Source organism: Mustelus asterias, chromosome 6 (assembly GCF_964213995.1).
Source record: "Mustelus asterias chromosome 6, sMusAst1.hap1.1, whole genome shotgun sequence".
Lineage (NCBI taxonomy): Eukaryota > Metazoa > Chordata > Chondrichthyes > Carcharhiniformes > Triakidae > Mustelus > Mustelus asterias.
The window spans coordinates 44,695,090-44,715,720 of record NC_135806.1 but is presented as its reverse complement, the minus strand read 5'-3'; the positions used below and the strand labels follow the sequence as shown (position 1 = coordinate 44,715,720).

General features: G+C 40.2%; 1 protein-coding gene across 7 annotated transcripts in view; it reads right to left on the bottom strand.

The window, feature by feature from the left end:
- The window catches only part of dennd4c (DENN/MADD domain containing 4C), a 209,926-nt gene that overhangs the window by 76,726 nt on the left and 112,569 nt on the right, over positions 1–20,631 (bottom strand). For all 7 annotated transcript variants that reach the window (XM_078214260.1, XM_078214262.1, XM_078214259.1 and 4 more), the window contains 4 exons: positions 17,637–17,767; positions 2,033–2,162; positions 1,466–1,672; positions 950–1,078 (listed from right to left, as the gene is read on the bottom strand). In XM_078214260.1, the coding sequence (XP_078070386.1) occupies positions 950–1,078; positions 1,466–1,672; positions 2,033–2,162; positions 17,637–17,767 (597 nt within the window). The remainder of the gene's footprint in view (positions 1–949; positions 1,079–1,465; positions 1,673–2,032; positions 2,163–17,636; positions 17,768–20,631) is intronic.

Sequence of the window (20,631 nt, the reverse complement as noted above, 5' to 3'; positions counted from 1 at the left end):
AGCATAGCATCCTTACTTTTCAGTTCAATTTCTCTGGTAGCCAATGACAGCATTCTATTAGCCTTAGTTACTTGCAGTAGCTGTATACTAACATTTTGTGACTCATGCACAAAATATCTCAATTTCTCTGTACCTCAGAATTCTGCAGTCATTCTCCATTTAAGTAATACTATGCTTTTTTATTCTTCCTGCCAAAGGGAACAACATCATACTTTCCCACATTATACTCCATCTGCCAGATTTTTGCCCACTCACTCAACTTATCTATATCCATCTGCAAACTCCTAGTCTTATTCATGATATACTTTCCTACCTTTGTGTAATCTGCAAATTTAGCCGCCATGCCTTCACTCCCATCATCTAAGTCATTGGTGTAAATTATAAGACTTTAGGCCTGAGCACAGACCCTTGCAGGACTACATACATCACATAATATCAAGTGGACAATGACACATTCATGCATGGCCTCTTTTCTGCAGGCCAATCTTCTATTCAGGTTAATATTTTACTCCCTACATGATGATATTGCACCTTACCAAATGCTTTCTGGCAATCTAAGTACAGCACATCTACAGGCTCCTCTTTATCCAAAGCACATGCTACGCCTTCAAAGAACTCAATCCCTTTGCCTTTTAAATATTAAATTCTCAATAATACTTGGGTGCATTAAATTCTTCTACTTAAAGCATGCAACAAAGCTAGCCCAGACTAAGAAAATCATCTGTTTCTGCTTGCTGCATTGAATCTCCTACACTTCCAAAAACAAACACATTTGGAAGTACCAGTTGTAGTCTTGCAAGAAATTCAAAATAAAAAAAATTGATCACAATTCACAAGGCCTTTGATTGAAGAAGGCGACCTTATCACAATTTTGCAGTACTAGCTTTATAGCCAAGAAAAACTAAATTTCTGCACCATACAATGCAAATAGTTTTAGCTCCCAACTTACCTTGTTGTAATAACCATAAGTAATAGCATTTGGCTGTACGCCTGCACTTTTCATTTCAAACAGAACTCTCACAGCAAGTACTGGGTGACCCAAGAGTCCACACAATTGCATCAGAACCCGGTAGCACACCTATTTGTAGTAAATGGAAAGAAGTGAATTTCGCTTGCAGACAGAACAGAATTAAGATGATGAGCAGAAATAGCACTGATAAATAGCAAGGACATTCAGTTTCTTAGAACACTGTCACTGAAACATTTCTTAATATATCACAACAGAAATAGGCATTTAGCTCTTTAAGCATGTTTCAAAGTGTTGCGGAAAAATCTTAGAACATTTGAGTCGGTGATAATGTTCTTCAGAAATTGTAATACATTAAATTCCTTATATTGAATAGGCAATCAACACATTCCCAAGGGTGGATACTCAATAACGAACACATCTGTAGTACAAGTAAAATTACATTGCTACTTCCTTCAACTTAACTGCAAGTATTATTGTGGTGAAATGTGCACTTGCCTCATCCAGCGGATCCACCTTCATATTTCTCATTTTGATGAGAACATTGTACGCATGCTGCAGTGCTCGGACCTTGGTGTGGGAGACTCCAACATATGCTGGTAAGCAAATGAACCAAAGGCTATAACAATGGCTGAACAAGCACTTGGACCAAAGTGCAGGGTTTGAAAAGTATTTCTTTGCAATTTTCTGGGCGGTTTTGATCTCCTGTGAAGCAAAGTATTGATCAATTCTCCATTATATAGCAAAACAATGAGTGACAGTAGATTTGTTTCTTCCAAACATTTATCACTGTCATTTCCAGTTCTTTAATGGTCTTTCCTTTTTAGTAACTCAATAGAGTGAGCACCTTCAGAGTTACCCAAAGTCTGACATAAAATGCTTGGCTTTTGTACTGTATAAATTGTGTTAGAAAGCCCCATTCGTACAAAATATTCAGCTATTTTTTATACCTATAAATCAGACATGTAAACAAAAAACTGTCAAAAACTGACGAAATGGATAGATGTTAATAGTTACCTTTATGACCAAGCTCTACTGTTTAAACCTACCCAAAACTTCCCTCACCTGTTTTGTTCTTTTTGCCATGAGGGCCGGACTGCTGGGGATAGTAGCTCCAATTAAAAGTTTGACTGGCATCTTTAGTTCTTGTGGTCTGTCAAACAGCTCTGGTTTAAGCACTGGAAAAGTTTTATAGCTGAAATAAAAATTTAAATACAAATTCACTAAAACTTTTCAACAAAACAAGATTACAAAATAACTTAACAGCCAAGATATGAAATTAATTGTTGCTTTGAGAGGTACAACCTCATTTAAAATGAGGGTATTGAGGTGAAACAGCTTCAGCTTTGTTGAGCAGGGATGCTTTATGAAGCAGGCCCAAAACAAGGCTGAGTAATTGAAGGAAAGCGTGAAGGTCTCAACCATGTTTTCAGGGTCTGGGACAATATTGGTGTGGTCACTACGTTGATAATAATGAAGTGATTGAAGACTTTATATGGATCACATAACCATGGTAACAGAGTGATTAGCTGAGGTTGAATGGGGTAAGTGCACCTGCTTGGCTCCCTGTTGATAATATTCGATGTGCATGAAATGTTGAGATCAAGGTAGAATTTGAGTAAACTACTGTATGCTGTAGTCACATTGGACTGTCAAATGACACACACCTGAGTCCTTAAATTAAAAAGTGAACTTAGTATAGAATTAGACTAGTAAAGTACAAAATGCTGGAGGATGCAACGTCAACTTGTGAAAGACCTGTTTCTGTGATTGTTATAACAAATCTCTTGTGTACTGTACTATTTAGTGGGCGGCACGGTAGCACAGTGGTTAGCACTGCTGCTTCACAGCTCCAGGGACCTGGGTTCGATTCCCGGCTTTGGTCACTGTCTGTGTGGCGTTTGCACGTTCTCCTCGTGTCTGCATGGGTTTCCTCCGGGTGCTCTGGTTTCCTCCCACAGTCCAAAGATGTGCAGGTTAGGTTGATTGGCCATGCTAAAAAATTGCCCTTAGTGTCCTGGGATGCGTAGGTTAGAGGGATTAGTGGGTAAATATCTAGGGATATGGGAGAGGGGCCTGGGTGGGATTGTGGTCGGTGCAGACTCGATGGGCCGAATGGCCTCTTTCTGTGCTGTAGGGTTTCTAAGATTCTAATCATAGAATCCCTACAGTGCAGAAGGCCCATTGAACCTGCACTGACAACAATCCCACCCAGGCCCTATCCCCGTAAACCCATTCATTTACCCTACTACCCCGACAGTAAGGGGCAATTTAGTTTGGCCAATCCATCTAACCTGCACATCTTTGGAGTGTGGGAGGAAACTGGAGCACCCAAAGGAAACCCATGCAGACACAAGGAGAACATGCAACTCCACACAGGCAGACACAGACATGCTTAAAGTGACAGAAGAGAAATAGAACAGAAAAGTAGTCCCAACTGTGTGCAATTTGCCCCATATTTACCAAAACATCATGCTTCAATACATTGAAGAATTTTATATGAAATGCTGTGTGCATGAGCAATGGAAATATTTTGAACCATTTTTTCCCCCTATACAACTATATGAAGTTGCATACTGATCTTGGCTCGAATCACAAGCACCTGAATGCGAAGTATGATATTGAATCAACGAGGGGCCACTTTTCCCCATTACTACTTTAGAACAAAAACACCTTGGGTTGATTCAAAGTGGTCAATTTCACTGCAGCCACATGAACAATGCTCTCTAAGGGAGCACATGTAACCAAGGATACACAGTTCATCAAAGGGTCTGGGGCTCCCGCTCAGGCTCACACTATTACACTCAATTACTTTTTGTGTAGCTATTATTCTCCCATCTCTTATTTTGTCCATGTCTTTATCACACACTCCTTTCCTAATTTGTCAACTCAGATTGTTGAATGTGTTATTGTTTCTTACTTACTGTTCCTTGTACTTCATCAACAGTGACTACTAGAAGCAGAGTTACTTTTCTGCACTGATTTCTGCAACTATTGATGTATTCAATCATACCCTTCAATCTACCTTTGATGTCATCGCCCCAAATAAACCAAAACTCTATCCCACTGTGGTCTTTCCCCTAGTACAGTCATAATCTCCACTTCCTTAAATCAAAGGGATGCTGACTTGACTGGATTTGGTTGAGAATTGGTTTAGCCATTCCCACAAGATGAATCAGAAAGCATCATCAGGTATTTTTCTTGTCTGCCAAAATGTAAAGTTAACCCCAAGTTTATTTTCTCAGCTGCAAATAATTTTCTTAAACTCCTTTCTCCTCCATCCTTTCCTCCAACAATATGCGATTCTGTTTTGGGCACTCCTGCACCATGTGAGAACTATAGGACACCTTATGTATCTTGGACAACCACATGCACAAAGTGTTTCCTGTCATTTGAGTTTTGAGCTCAGGATTTCCGAGCTTGAAGGACAAGTGCAGTTCCCACAGAGCATCAGGAAGCAAATGTTTTCTTGAACATTGCGTTCCAGGAGATGGTGACCCGAAAGGCATTGAGTTTAGAACAGAGGATAGGTAGCCATCCAGAAAGATAGGAAGAGGTAGCCAAGGCAAGAATTTCAGGGTCTGTCCCATGTGAACGGGTGTTCAGCTTTGGAAGCTGGCATGGGTGGCAATATCTTAAACTCGAGTACATTCCAAACCATGGCTCCAATGGGCAAGGGACTACACAGAAGGGCACAAAAATAGGTGTGCAAATGCACTAATTATAGGCGGTTTCATAGTCAAGGGGACAGAAAACCATTGTGCAAAAGTCATCTCAAGTCCCACGTTGTGTGCTGCCTACCTGGTGCCAGGGTATGGATAATATGGAAAAGATGAAGCATATTTTGCAGGGTTGGGAGGGGGCCATAACCTATGGGAACTTTGGTACCAGCAACAGAGAACATGATTTGACATCCTTTGGACAGATTTTCAGGAGCTGGATATGAAGTGAAACAGTTAAAAATCAGATATATGCTGCTAGAATTTCTGTGAAGCAACGGTGACTGCACATAACAGAATAATTGACAGACGGTAACTTTGGTAACCACAAGGGAGTCTCAAGCCACTGCTCCAGGTGACAGTTACAGACCATCAGGGGTCGAATACGTGCTTCATTAACAATCAGAAACTATATTATGCAGACATGCCTCACCAAAACTTGGATATTGTAATAAAGCAAAGGAATCGATGCTGTAACTGGTGAATTGAAATCGTGCATGTCGAGTGCATTAGCTGGAATATTGACTATTGGGTTGTAGATAATAATAAATGTAAATGTTAGTTTTCTTGACTGGTCGCTGTAAATCACTTGTAACTGAGCCAGAAGGTATAAATGCCAATGTAATCCTGTGTTTGGGGAACTGCAAACCACATGGTGGGAAGTTGGTTCCCTTGCTTTGGCTCAAATAAAGATCTTGAACTCAAGGAGTCTCACCTGGTCAGTTGCAGGGAGTGAGGTATAATATAGTTGATAGCTGTGAAACTCCCGCAACAAAAATGCCGACAAGGATGGGATCCGCTCAGGCTGGCTGTGAAGGCAATGCTACAGCTTGGTGAGCATTACCTCTTGTTTAACGATACTCTCCGACCAGACACCGTTAGACCAGATCAGCGGCTGCCTAAATGGTGGATTCATACTCAGAGGTCAGGAGACCGAGAGAGAGGGGGCTGTCACAGGGACCAAGGTGAGAAACCATAATCTCAGAGGGTACAATCGTGAGATCAGTGTCAGAAATCGGATTTTGCAATGGCAGTAAGCACTGAGAAAGCTAAGCTTGAGTTTACCGTAGAATGGGGAGGCACAGAAAATTAAAATTTTCTCTGATCGGCAAAATGCAAAAACAGGGATGGATTCCAACAGACAGTCCACTGTGCAGCAAGTGCTGGAACACTCAAACAAATGATGAAAACTTTGAAGGTACTGCATTTATCTCAAGCTTGTAATTAAAGCAAACAAACTCATTTAGAAGTATGTGGAGACAGCAGTTCCTCTTAGCGACGGTGCATGTCACCACAGCTGACCTAGGAACAATTAAAGGTGTAAAGAAAAAAGGACATGATTGTGGTTGAGTCAAAGTTAAAACATAACAAATAAGATTCTGTACAAGAAAAATTTGGACTGCTTAAAATTAAAAAGATTGGGTTGGAAGTTGGAATTAAGCTGTATAAGTTGTCAAGATGTGGAGATGCCGGCGTTGGACTGGGGTAAACACAGTAAGAAGTTTAACAACACCAGGTTAAAGTCCAACAGGTTTATAAACCTGTTGGACTTTAACCTGGTGTTGTTAAACTTCTTACTAAGTTGTCAAGGTCAGAGAAAGCTTGCAGTTTGACAGTCATCCAAGTTGTACTTTTCAAAACATTGGAGTGAAAAAAAAACTTAAGATTTCTTTCGACCTTGGTTAAATAATGAACATCGGAAACTGAAAATTGGCTTAAAGAAGAAAAAGGATAGACATGAGGAATGTAACAAAAAAATTTAAAGGAATAAGTTAAAAATTGAGTTTGTTTTGTGTGGTTAGAGAATTTTTAAAACAGTTATGTAAAGTGACAGTTGCATGCCAAGTTTTTCCACCCACCACTCGCCCCTTAGATTCTGTAGAAAGGTTAACCCTTACAACAGACAGTTTCATTTTTTTAAAAAACATTGCCCAGAAACTTGTGTGTCCATCTTAAGGTTTCATTGTGGATTTATGGGGACCCAATGACCAACTAAATGTGGAAATTTTAAGTATAGTTTGGAATTTGGAATAAATTTGAGAATGTATTGTCACATCACCCCAGATAGAAAACAAAGATTTTGCAGCTAGTGCAAAAACAGAAAACTCTGGAAAATCTCAGCAAGTCGAACAGCATCTGCGGAGACAGAATAGAACCAACATCGAGTCTGGATTACCCTTCTTGACGGCTCTATTCTCTCTCCACAGATACTGTCAGACCTGCTGAGATTTTCTAGCATTTTCTGTTTTTGTTTCAGATTCCAGCATCCGCAGTATTTTGCTTCAATTTTCCAGATGGCAATTTGTTTGGGTGAGAATGCATTGATATTTTGAATTTTAAAAAATGATGCCTATAAAATGGGCTTAAATGGAACAAAAAAGTTATTAGAGTGAAGGAGAATGGAGGATAGTGTTTTTTAATTTTAATTAAGGGATTGTGCTCTGTCTCTAAGAAACTTCAAGAGATGCTGAGAATCAATTGTTTGAAATTTACGAGCTGTGAGAATCAGTGTGGTTGATTTGTTTTATGTGGATGTTTGTATATTTGTTTTATCCTTGTTTTGGGCTACATTGTTAAGGTTTATCTTTCTCAGGAATTAATCTTATTTTGAGCTTTTCATTACTGGCAGTTTGGCAGTTTAAAAACAGAACCACAAGAATGCTTACATAATTCATTTTGCTTACTGTTGTTAAAGCGCTTGCTATGTTTCTATGCTTGTTTATAGATGACATTTGCCTGTTGCACGTTTCAAGCTTTAATATTTTCTGTCTGATATTGTGACTTTGAGATAGTTTAAGTGATTTAAGTCAAACAGCTAAAAGGGAACTGCAAATAATTTTTTTTAAATTTCATGAACCTGGAGTCATGTTTACTGGTCAGAATCACAATTCCAGGACATTTTGATATGTGGAAATTTTAATCCAGATACAAATTCACATGTGAGAAGAAGAAAGTTTGAATTTGATATGGTTAAGCTTTGGAATATTTAAAATGAATCATAGAATCCTAACAGTGCAGGAGGCCATTTGGCCCATCGAGTGTTCACCGACTCTCCGAAAGAACATGAAATCCAAGCCCATTCCTGTAATCTCATGCATTCACCCTGCTAATTCCCCTAACTTATACATCCTTGGACACTAAGGGGCAATTTAGCATAGCCAATCCACCTAACCTGCACATCTTTGGACTGTGGGAGGAAACCGGAGCATCCGGAGGAAACCCACGCAGACACGGGGAAAACGTGCAAACTCCACACAGACAGTCACTAAAAGGCTGAAATCGAACCTGGGTTCCTGACACTGTGAGGCAGCAGTGTGCTAACCACTGTGCCACCCAAAGATCAATACTGCGTTGGATTGATCTTGGGTCAAAACTTCTTGTCAGGTTCAGAGTTATTCCCAACACAACTGGCATAACGAAAAGGAAAATTTTGAGATTGGATACTGAGAAAAAAGTTCAAGAGGAGAGATTAAATAAAAATGAGTCCTTGACCATGTTCTTGTTCGATTAAAACAAAGTAAGGATGTGGTGTCATGACACCATTTACTCCACCTCTTCAAACTAGCAGAGAATTAACTCTTGTCTGCTAACAGCTGAAGCTGTATTGATTTGTATATATTTATATATATATAATATATATATGTTGTATTTTGCAGGAATTGGGAATTACAAAATTTTAACTTTTGAATTGTCAGAAATATTCAGATGAATGAATCCATTTTGCCCCAAGCAGAATGCTTTCTTGTGTTTTGCTTTTCAGGCATTTGCAAGTGTAACAAGATTTTGAGAATTCATCTGTAGACTCTCAATACTGCAGCAATAGCCAGTCTGATTTTAAATGTAGTGACAGGAGGACGCGGATGTAGTGAGGAGACAGATTGGATAGAGGAGCGCAAGGTTGCATTTACCCGTCTTGAACAACATCTAGCAATAGCACTGGCGTGGGCAGTCAAAATGAGTGAACCTATGCTAGGGAGGGTGGATTCTATACACACACACACAACACATCCTAGTACAAATTATGAACATGAGAAGGCTGAATGCAGTATCTGACACCAGCAGAGTTCAATGGGATAACTTACTGCTCTCCACAAATAAGCGGATTACCATAGTTATGGACGAGAGAAATAATCCAGCCAGACATATAAACAGTGAGGGAAAGGACTTTGTATGTTACGTGCAGATGGGAGTAGTAGTAGTGAATAGGGTAAGAGAAGAGCTGTTAGAGGGGTTCAATAGGACCCTGTTTGTCAACAGGCTACTGTGGAGTGAACACAGAGCAAAGAACAGAATGGATGATAGTTGAATAAGGCTGGAAAAGATTAAAAGTGGAATTTAACAGATAAGAGAACAACAATGTTGAAAAAAACTGGCATTTAAAGGGATTCTAAGAAAATAATTTTTTTTAAACAGTTTAGATGGTTTCTCTGATATATAGAGATGAAATAGGCGTTAATGGAAATCTGAAAGCCAACAGCACTATCATTTGAATTTGGAACAACCTCGGGTGGCTAGGATGTCAAATTTTGTTCTCAAAAATAAAACATAGACAAGGTGACAAGCATCACCACAAGAAAACCATCCATTTATTAACTTTGTCTATACTTTCCTTTTACAAGAACAAAAGGGTAAATAATTTGGATTGGAACAGTTAAGAACCTGCTGGCAAATAGACCTGGTGAGGAGTATCCAGGAGAACTGTAGAATATTCTAAGTCCATGCATGATGTTATTTTGAATGATATTGAGTGAGGTGATCTGCAGGTGGGGAGTGTCAGAGAGAGAGGAAAATGTAAGGGAATTTAATACTAATTAGGGAAGAGGAAACCAAAATCTAAAAAAGTGGATTTTCTTGTTACGCATAGCACCCCACTCAAGGGCCGGAGAAAAGCAATAATAATGATAATAATGAGACAAGGGGCAAAGGAGTAAGATCTCACCCTGTGATAACTGGAATCTTTTTTTATACATGACTCGAGTGAAAATGACATTTCATCCCCATAGCATGAATGAAATTAATTTCTGCAAATGATCAAATTTCATCTTTATAAATGATAGCAGGATTAGTAAATGGCTCGTAAGTTACAATGATGCTGGTGCAGCCAGGAAACATAAGCTATCATACTGAAATGGGGTCATATACACAAGAACCTAGTACCCACACTTAGAGGAGAAAACACAATGTGATATATTTGATACACAGCAGTTACATTATTATAATGGGCAGCAAATGCCCATATAATCTTAGCCTGAAGGCAGGGGAACTGATGAAAGTTGATTAATTTTGGTCCAGTTAACACACAATCCAAGTATGGCAACTCAATATAATTTGTTTCCAAATTCTGGGGCACAGGCTCATCACATGACTTACCATCATACTTAAAATTGACAAGGGAGAAAGTACATATGGCCTTAAAGTGATGAGAGATGTCAAGGTTGAAATCCACCTCCCCTGCAATTAAAACTTTGTTCTATTCTCCAAATTCGAAGAAAAACAAATATCAAAACATTCAGCCTTGTGCACAAAAGTGGTGCAGTTTGACTGTTTAATTCATGATCAAGCGGAGTCACTTTATTTCACACTTTGTAACCATCCGGTGATTTTTTGTATGTATTTTGTATAGACTGTGTGTAATTTAAAGGTAAAGCAATTCATTCTAAGTAACCAGAGAGGACTAATAAACTTCAAGTAACCTGTCCTAAACAAAGTCACTGACCAAAGTCTGATTTACTACCAATTAAATGAGATTGAGACAATGGCTTCAAGATAGCAATCATGGGGGCACGATAGCATACTTCCCCATCCTGAAAAAAGGAGCAAGGGAGATATTAAAACACTGACTCTCCACAATGTTTGCCCATCCACTGACCAGATTTCAATGTGAATGGGGCAGACACCATTTGAAAATCATTGCAGGGCCTCATTAATACTGTTAACATCATCAATGGGAAAGGCTGTTGGACCCACTTGCGATGCCCAGGTCAGCCGACTATGAAGAACCGCGCAGACATATCAAACCAAACACAGATCACGAGTTGCAATTTGTAAATACAAGATGAAAAGAACCATGTTCCTGAACAAGTCCAAAGATGTTGGGTTCGGTTAGGCCATGCTCAATTGCCCCTTAGAGTCAGGCAGGTTAGCACGGTAAATATCTCTGGTTACAGGGATACAGCCTGGGTAGGACTGTTGTTGGTTCAGACTCGATGGGCCCAATGGCCATTTTCTGCACGGTAGGGATTCTATGATTATTTTATCTTAGCAAGAGAAATAAACTTGCATGAGGGGGATTATCCCAAGTTATTGATACTGGAGAGGACCAGTCAAGAGACTATGGGACCCCTGCATTTATTTGATTTAGTTTACTTAGTTCTGCCTGAAGGGGGCTAGTAGCCATACTAATAATCATACTCACTGAAAAGGTTAATAATCACACAAGTTCAAAAATTACATAAACTGCAAGTTGATATATTCAGTCATGCAGGGAAAGCTATGAGAAAACCACAAGTCTCAATTAAAGCAGACCCAGATAAGAGTAGAGTGCCATAAAATTCCATTACAAAGAGGGCCTCAGTCACATGGTATACACACAAGAACTCCACTGAATGTGTAGCTGCAGCTTGTCAGTGTCTGTTCTATCAAGAGACAATGGAACAGAAGAATTGATGTACCACGGTTAGAAATTTAGCTATCACAATTGTGTCTGGAAGTTAACTAATACGTGCTTGGCGATATTACAATTAGGTGGACGAGCACAAGTTGGACAACCAAACCCCTACGTTATATGCATGATGTAAACCTAATCAATAGTTGAGAGTGATTATAGTTAATTCCTATGCAAATGTACTTCCGATTGTTTTATGCTATTCCTTGTAATTGAATCTGGAAGTATATCTGCTGTGTGATGCTGTATCGAGTTCTCTGGACTGCGCCACTAGTTAGCATACTGGAGCCCTAGCTATAACTTGTAATAAAGGTCAATTTTAAAACTCTGAAATTATTTGTCCAGTCACTTAAAGGGAACAAAGTCTGTAAGCAGCTGGATAGCAAACAGCCCTAAAACATGCAAATATGAGGCTATAGGAAATGATATCAATAGATAGCCATCATCCTCGAGAAACTAAGTAGATCAATCACAATCTGATCACGCACCCCTTATGCCAATTAAGAACTAGCCTCGGCTTATATAGTAAATAAGAATGCAATATCATTGATCACAATGTGGGTTCGAGGTTGCAATTAGTTACTAAGCAGCAGATTCACTGACCAACTAGTGCACTGAGCATAAAACTGAAGTCTGTTTGTCATGCCTGCTATTCAGAAGAAAAGGTTAGGGGAGATGAACTGTTAACAGCTAATTTGGCCCATTTAGGTAAAACCAAGGGCCAACATGGAGGATTGAAAGGGTTAAAAATCGAATACATGCTGCAAGAATTTCTGTGAAGCAGCTGCAACTGTGCATAAAGTAAAATAATAAACAAAGATGGTAACTTTGGTAATTTCAAGGAGTCTCAAGCTATTGCTCGAGATAACAAGTTACAGACCATCAAGGACTTTGAATATGTGCTTCATTTTTACAATCGAATAATCTATTATGAAGACATGGCTTATTCATACTCCAATAGTGTAATTAGGTAAATGTATTGCCACTGCAACTGGTTAACTGAAATCATCTATGTCCAGTGTCAGAAGTGGGAATATTGATTGCAATAGATCATAGGTAAATTTAAATGTTAGTATTTTGATTGGTACATGTAAATCACTTGTAACTGAGCCTGAAGATATAAATGCCACTGTAATCTTTTGTTCAGAGAACCTTCAAACCACTTGGTGGGAAACTGGTGGTTCCCTTGTTGTTATCGAATAAAGATCCTGACCTCCTAGTGTGGCCTGGTCAATTATGACGAATTGAGGTACACTACAATCAAACAACTGGGAAATTCTCACAACAGGAAGTTAAAGTCCGACTTCAAAGTTAGCAATCTCTGTACAACATCCAGCGTTACACACCAGTGAGAACAGAAATAGAGAAATAAAGAGGGTCAATGGCTTAATGCATGGCGCAGTAGGGAGGGCCTCAGATTGTTAGGATCAGTTCTAGGACAGGAGGCACCTATTCAGAAGGGACAGGTTGCACCTCAACAGGATTGGTATCAATGTGCCCTCAATGAGGTTCACTCGTATGGTTAGGGAGGGTTTAAACAAAATTGGCAGGAGTATGGGTACCAACAGATATAAGCTGAAAGAAGGAAGGTGCATAAGTGTTGGATGGTATTACTTCCTACTCTAGTAGGGTTAGGCAGATAAACGGAACAAGCCTGTAGTGATGGAGGAGCCTTAGCCCTTGCTACCTGTGTGGATAAGGAGAAGGACTAAAAGGTGAATGAGTGGATTGACTATAGGAAACGAAGCCATTCAATTGGTGGTGGTGGTGGGGGGGTGCTGTGGTCCAGGTAGGTATCAACGACATAGGTAAGTCTAGGAAAGATGGTCTGCAGAGAGAGCATGAGGAGCTAGGCATTAATTTAAAAAGCAGAATCTCCCAAGTAATAATCTCTACATGCAAGTTGGCACAGAGTAACTAAGATTAGAAAAATGAACGCATTAGAGAGATGAATCCATGGCTCAAAGATTGGTGTGGGAGAAACAGGGTTCAATTCATGGGGCACTGGTACCAGTATTGGGGAAGAGAGAGCTATTCCGTTGGCTCAGTCTACACTTGAATTGTGCTGGGGATAGAGCTTCAGCAAATCATATAACTAGGGAAGCAGATGGGGCTTTAAACCAACTGGTTTAGAAAGTGGAGGAAGAGATCATGTAGGGGAAGATTGAATAAATTGAAAGGAAATGACAAGGTAGCAACAACGGTAATGATAATCAGAGCATGGCAGGAAGGGAGAGTAATTGAAAACTTAAGAGTGTGCCAGCTTTGGGTCAGAGTCTACAAGACCAGTTTTAGAAAGGAATTAAGGGCTCTGTTTTTGAATGCCCACAGCATTCACAATAAAACAGATAATACATCAGCAGAAATGTATGGATATGGCCTGATACTGATTACAAGGAAACCAAAGCTGGGACCGGAATATCCCAAGGGCAGGTGGCATTCAGGAAGGACTGGAAGCTGGGAAAAGGTGGTGGGATCACTTTGTTAAATAAAGAGGGCATTAGTACTGAAGTGAGAGGTGGCCTTGTTCTGAAGGTCGAGACATAGAATCAGTTTGGGTGAAACCAGAACAGTAAGGGGGCAGAAAACATTGTTTGGTGGCCAGTCATGAAAATCATAATACAAAAATCAAAAAATTAAATGTGTGTGTAACAAGGGTAATGCAGTAATTATGGGGGATTACAATCTGGAGACTGGGCAAACCCAATGAATAGTACAGTTGTGCAGGATTAATTATTGGAATGTACGCAAGGTGGTTTTTTAAAGCAATACATTGAGGAACCAAATAGGGAATGGCCTTTTTAAATCCAGTATCCTCCAATGAAAAAGAGCTAATTGGCAAATAGTGACCGTAGTATGACAGAATTTTACATGAAGTTTGAAAATGATGTACTTCAAAGACTAGGGTCACAAATCTAAACAAAGGAAACTGAAGGTATGAGGGACAAACTGTCTATGGAAGATTTGGAAACTACATTAAAAGGTATGATAGTAGGCAGGCAAGGGCTAACATTTAAGGAATAAATACACAGTTCACAACAAAAATACATTCCATTAATGCACAAAAACATAGCAAGGAAAGTGCTCCAATTGTGCCTCACAAAATAAATCAAGCATGAGATCAGATGAAAAGGCATCTGAAGTTGCCACAAAAAAAAGGTAATCTGAGAATTGGGAGTACTTAAGAATTCTGCAAAGGATGACCAAGAGAAAGATCAAGAAAGGGAAAACAGAATGCAAGTAAACTAGCAAGAAACATAAAAATGGACTGCAAAAGCTTCTATATGTATGTAAAAAGGATAAGATTGGCAAAAATAAATGTGTGTCCATTACAAGCAGAGTCAGGAGAATTTATAATGGAATAAAAAGCAATGGTGGAAAAACTAAACTATTTTATGTCCATCTTCATGGAGGGAAACACTAAAAGCCTCAGAAATAATGGTGAATCAAGAGACTACTGTAAAAGAAGAACTGCAAGATATGAGATTAGTGAAAAAGAATATTAGAGAAATTAATGGAGCTGAAAGTTGATGAATTCCCTGGACCTGATTATCGACATCCCAGAGAATTGAAAAAGGCGGCAGAGATAATATATGCATTGGTGGTCATCTTTCCAAATCCTTTAGACTCTGGAATGGTTCCTACAGATTGGAAGGTGGCAAATGCAACCCCACTATAAAAGAAAGAAAGCAGAGAGAAAGAAAATGGGAAACTACAGACCTGTTAGCCTGATATTAGTAGGGAAAATGTTCAAATCTATAATAAAGAATCTGAAAAAAGAACACTTAAGAAATAATAGTAGGATAGGGCAGAGTCAAAGTGGATTTGTAGGATTGGGCAAATCCAGGGTTTATAAAAGGAAAATTACATTTAACAAAATGAGTGAGGATGTGACTAGCAGAATAGATAGGGAGGAACCAGTGGATGCGATATATTTAGATTTTCAGTAAGCTTGTGAATAAGATCCTACACAAGAGGTGAGTCAACAAAATTAGAGCACATGGGATTGGGGGCAGTATACTGGCATGGATTGAGAGTTGATTAATGGGCAGAAAACAGTAGGAATAAATGAGTAATTTTCAGTTGGCAGGCTGTGACAAGAGGGGGACAGCAAGGATCAGTCCTTGGGTCCCAGCTATTCATAATCTACATCAATGAAATGGGTGTGGAGATTAAATGCAAGATTTCCAAGTTTGCAGGTGACACAAAACTAGTTATAGCCAGAGTCTAACAGTGTAGAAAAGGCCCTTCAGCTTATTGAATCTGTACCGAAGTGCTGGAAGTGAAACTTGTGAGGAGGATGCAAAGATGCTTCAAGGGGATTTGGAGAAGCTAAGTGAAAAGACAAATATTTGGCAGATAGAACACAATGTGGAGAAATGAGAGGTTACCCACTTTGGTAGGAAAAACAGAAATACAGAGTATTTCCAAAATGGGGAAGCTGGGGAATGTTGAACTTGAAGGGGACTTGGATATCCTTGTTCATGAGTTACTGAAAGCTAACAGACAGAAAAACTGTACGTTGGCCTTTATTATAAAGTGACTTATACGAGTAAAGATGTCTTATTGCAATTAAGAAGCATCTTTGTGAACTCGCACCCAAAGTTTTTTTTTGCAGTTTTGGTCTCCTTACCCAAGGAAAGATATACACATAGGGGGAGTGCAACCAAGGTTCACTTAATCAATTCCAAGGATGGATGGATTGTGCTATGAGGAATGACTAAACAGACTAGGCCTTGATTCTCTGGAGTTGAGAAGAATGAGAGGCGATCTCGTTCAAACATAGAAAATCCGTACAGGGCTCAACAGCAAAGATGTGGGAAAGATGTTTCCCTTCTCTGGAGATTTTGGAACCGGGGAACAGAATCAGAATAAGGGGCAAGCCACCTTTAGGACCGAGATGGAGGAGGAATCTCTTTATTCAGAGGGTAGTGAATCTTTTGCATTCTCTGCCCCAGAAGGCTCTGGAGTCTGTTGTCGAGTTCGTTCAAGATAGAGATTGATGGATCTCTAAACATTAAAAACATTCATGAATATGGGGGTAATGCAGGAAAATGGTGTTCAAGTAGATCAGCCATGATCTCATTGAATGGAAGAGCAGATGAATGGCCTATTTCTTGTACAAAAGCAGAAACTGCTGGAAAATCTCAGCAGGTCTGACAGCATCTATGGAGAGAGAATGGAGCTAATGTTTCAAGTCTGGATCACCCTATGACAGAGTCGCTTATATCTTTGGCCTATTTCTTGTGTTACGTCCCTCTTGTGCTATCATGAATCTATAATAATTGAAAGGAGCTCATGGATTTCTTTGCCATGAAGATCAAAACCATCTGTTCAGATGCCTCTGTCAATTACCTCCCTTTCACTGGCCCACCAAGCCAGAATTCCTCAGACTTCCTCTGTCCTAATCCTGAGCTATGATGTGGAGATGCCAGCGTTGGACTGGGGTAAGCGCAGTAAGAAGTCTCACAACACCAAGTTAAAGTCCAACAGGTTTATTTGGCAGCACAAGCTTTCGGAGTCTCAGGCTGCTCCTTCAGGTGAGTGAGGAGTTGTGTTCACAAACATGCCCTGTTTGTGAACACAACTCCTCACTCACCTGATGAAGGAGCGAGACTCCGAAAGCTTGTGCTGCCAAATAAATCTGTTGGACTTTAACCTGGTGTTGTGAGACTTCTTCCTGTGCTAATCCTGAGCTTGCATGGCTCCCGAGTCGCATCTCTCTTATGCCCTCTCTGAGCTTACCTTGTGTGAAACCAAACTTCTCCTTCTGCTCCCAATGTCAGCAGACGTTAACAGTTCTCTTTTCATTGTTGCTTTCTCCTTGAAATTTGTCATTACCACCCCTTCTAACAAAAACAACCCTTGACCCCTCTGTCTCTCGAATTACTGACCCATCTCCTACCCCTTTTTCTTTCCGAAAATCTTGAATTTGATGCCACCTCCTAGATTTGCGCCCAAATTTCTTGGAACTTCAGCTCTAAAACACTTCAATCTGGCTCCATCTCTGCCAAAGTACCAGAATGCCTCTCAGCAAAGTCACAAATTACACCCTCGGACTGATGAAAATAAACTGTCCCTCTGCATCAGTCTTGAACTGTCTCAGCATTGAACAGTTGATCACAACATTGTGCTCCAACGCCTCTGCTGTCTTGTAGTGGAGTGGGGCTGTACTAGCTCAACTCCATTCTTATTGAGCCAAAAGCAGCCACAGTAACATTTTTAATTGTTTCTTACCCTTTTCCCATGCAAAAAATTGATTTTGACCAGGACCGTGGTACAATACCTAAATTTTCCTGGCGGATCTTTTCCATCTGACGGTGGAGGTTCCAAAGGCATTATAAACACAGTGTGTTCACTTTTCTGTGACTCATCCAGTTCAATTAGCCTTGTATCTTCAGCGTAGTCAGCATCAACCTTGGTGTGCATAAATGCAGAAAGTTAGCACCTTATCACTCTTTCCTCAATCTCCCCTTCATATAGACCCCACATCTACATCTTTGGTTAATCTTCATTCTGTCTATTAGAACCCTTGATCACATGCAATGCCATGTCCCAACCGGCTTCTTAGCTTGCAAAGAAACCATTTCCATCTTCCAACCCTTGTTTTGCACAGCACCAGTCTATTGGATAAAACTATCATAAACTCACTATTCCTCGCAGTGGGCTCTCAACCGGCAATGAAAGCTCTACCACAGTCAACCCGCATAATTACTTCCTCTACCTTCAACACTCATGTGTCATCTGCACTCTCAACTGATAGTGCCCCCATTTTCTGTCAGGGGTGCGTGTGGTGTGTGTCACGAGTGATCCAATCATCGGTATGTTGAACACACTCATTCTTTACTTTCCTTAATCATTAGTGCAGGTCAAACTCCAAAGGCATAAGCACAAACATCTAGACTGAAACTTCAGTGCAGTGGGTGGGATACGATCAAAGGTATTATCTCTCAGATGAGATTTTAAACAGAGGCCATGTCTGCCTTCCTGGGTGGGCATAAAATCTCCATAGCAATATTTAAGAGCAGAGGATTGTCCCCTGTGCCCTGGCCACTATTTATGCCCACCAACATCTTGCAAAAAATAGATGATCAGGTCATTTACTTTAGTGCAGTTTGTGGGGTCTTGCAAAGTCAAAGTGGTATGGGGAGAGTGTTGGGTATAGCATTGACATAGATGATCAGTCATGACCACCTTAAATGGCAGAGCAGACTTCAAGTGCCAAATGGCCTACTCCTGCTCCTATTTTCTATGTTTCAGTTGTACTTCAGTACCTATTAAGTGCTTTGAATTTATGAAAGATGCTATGTAAATACAAGCTCCATTTTTTCTTTCACTGGGGAGTTTCTCTCATCCGCTTTTTCATTCATCCCAAGCTTTTACTGTTTGTAGTCTTTGGGGTATCCTGGGGTTGTCAAAGAAGTTAAAAGCCTTTATTTTGAGTCTTAAAACTCTTTTTCAGGCAGCTGCTCTACCATCATCCTCCAACAGCAAATGCAAGAAGCTACGATTGCAAGTTCTGACTCCTTTACTTCCTGTGATTGTCTGTACTTTTGCCATTTACTACTACCTTACGTTTCCCAGTCTTTGGCCCACACTAACACAGGAGACCTACTTTTCGCCATTTCTTCTCATTACTTATTCTGCTCCCACCAACTTATTATTTGATAAGATGTCATATCAAAGGTTATTGCAAAAAGTAGAAGCTCAGGATGTAGGGGGTAGAATATTGGCAGAGAGAGAAGATTGGTTCGTTAACAGTAAATAGTAGGTACATGTGGGATATTTTCTGGTTGGCAAGCTGTGATAAGTGGTGTGCCACAGAGATCAGTGCTGGGGCCTCAACCTTTTACAATTTATATAAATGACGTGGGTGAAGGGACCGAAGATATGGTTGATGACACAAAAATAGGTAGGAAATTAAGTTATGCAAAGGATATAAGGGATACGGATAGGTTAATTGAATGGCAAAGATCTGGTAGATGGAATACAGTCTAGGAAAATGTGAAATTGTTCATTTTGGTAGGAAGAATAAAAAAAGCACATTATCTAAAGGGTGAGAAATTGTCAAGTTTCGAGATGCCAAAGAATCTGGGAGCCATAGTGCATGAATCACAAAGGGTTAGTGTGCAGGCACGGCAAGTAATTAGGAAAGTTAAAAGAACGTTATAATTTATTAGGAGGAGAACTGAAAGCACGGAAGTTATATAGGACACTGGGCGAGACTACATTTGGGCGGTACAGTGGCTAGCACTGCTGCGTCACAGCGGTTAGCACTGCTGCCTCATAGTGCCGGAGACCCAGGTTCAATTCCTGGCTTCGGTCATGTCTGTGCGGGGTCTGCATGTCCGCCCTGTGTTTGCGTGGGTTTCCTCTGGGTTCAGGTTTCCTCCCACAGTCCAAGAGATGCGGTTAGGTCCATTGGCCATGCTAAATTCTCCCTCAGTGTACCCAAACAGGCGCCGGGGTGTGGCGACTCGGGTTTTTCACAGTAACTTCATTGCAGTGTTAATGTAAGCCTACTTATGACACTAATAAATTAACTTAAACATCTGCAGTACTGCGTACAGTGTTCACCTTATTTAAGGAAGGATGTAAATATGTTTGAAGCAGTTCAGAGAAGGTTTACCAGATCAACTGCTGGAATGAATGGGTTGTCTGATGAGGAAAGTTTGGACAGGCTAGGCTTGTATCCACTCGTTTAGAGTAAGAGCTTGCTTGATTGAAACATTAATGATCCTGTGGGGTCTTGACAGGGTGGAAGATGTTCCCTCGTCAAGGGAATCTAGAACTAGGGGTCACTGTTTAAAAATAAGAGGTCACCCATTTGAAACAGATGAGGCAAAATTTCGTTTTTCAAAAGATGATAAGTCCATAGAAACCACAGAATCCCTACAGTGCAGAAGGTGGCTATTCAGCTTATCAATTCTGCACCAACTCTCCAAAAGCCCATCTTACCCAGGGATGACCCCCACCCTCTCCCCGCCTCATCCACTCACATTTACTATGGGCAATCCACCTAACTTGCACATCTTTGGAACTTTTTTCTTCAAAAGGTGAGATAAGCAAAGGGGTAATAGGTTATCACAGTCGGCGAAACGCAGATTTGAGGTTACTATCAAATCAGTTATGATCTTAATAAATGGTAAGAGCAGGCTTGAGGGACCAGATGGCCTGCTCTGCTGCTGTGTCATGATGTGGAGATGCTGACGTTGGACTGGGGTAAACACAGTAAGAAGTTTAACAACACCAGGTTAAAGTCCAACAGGTTTATTTGGTAG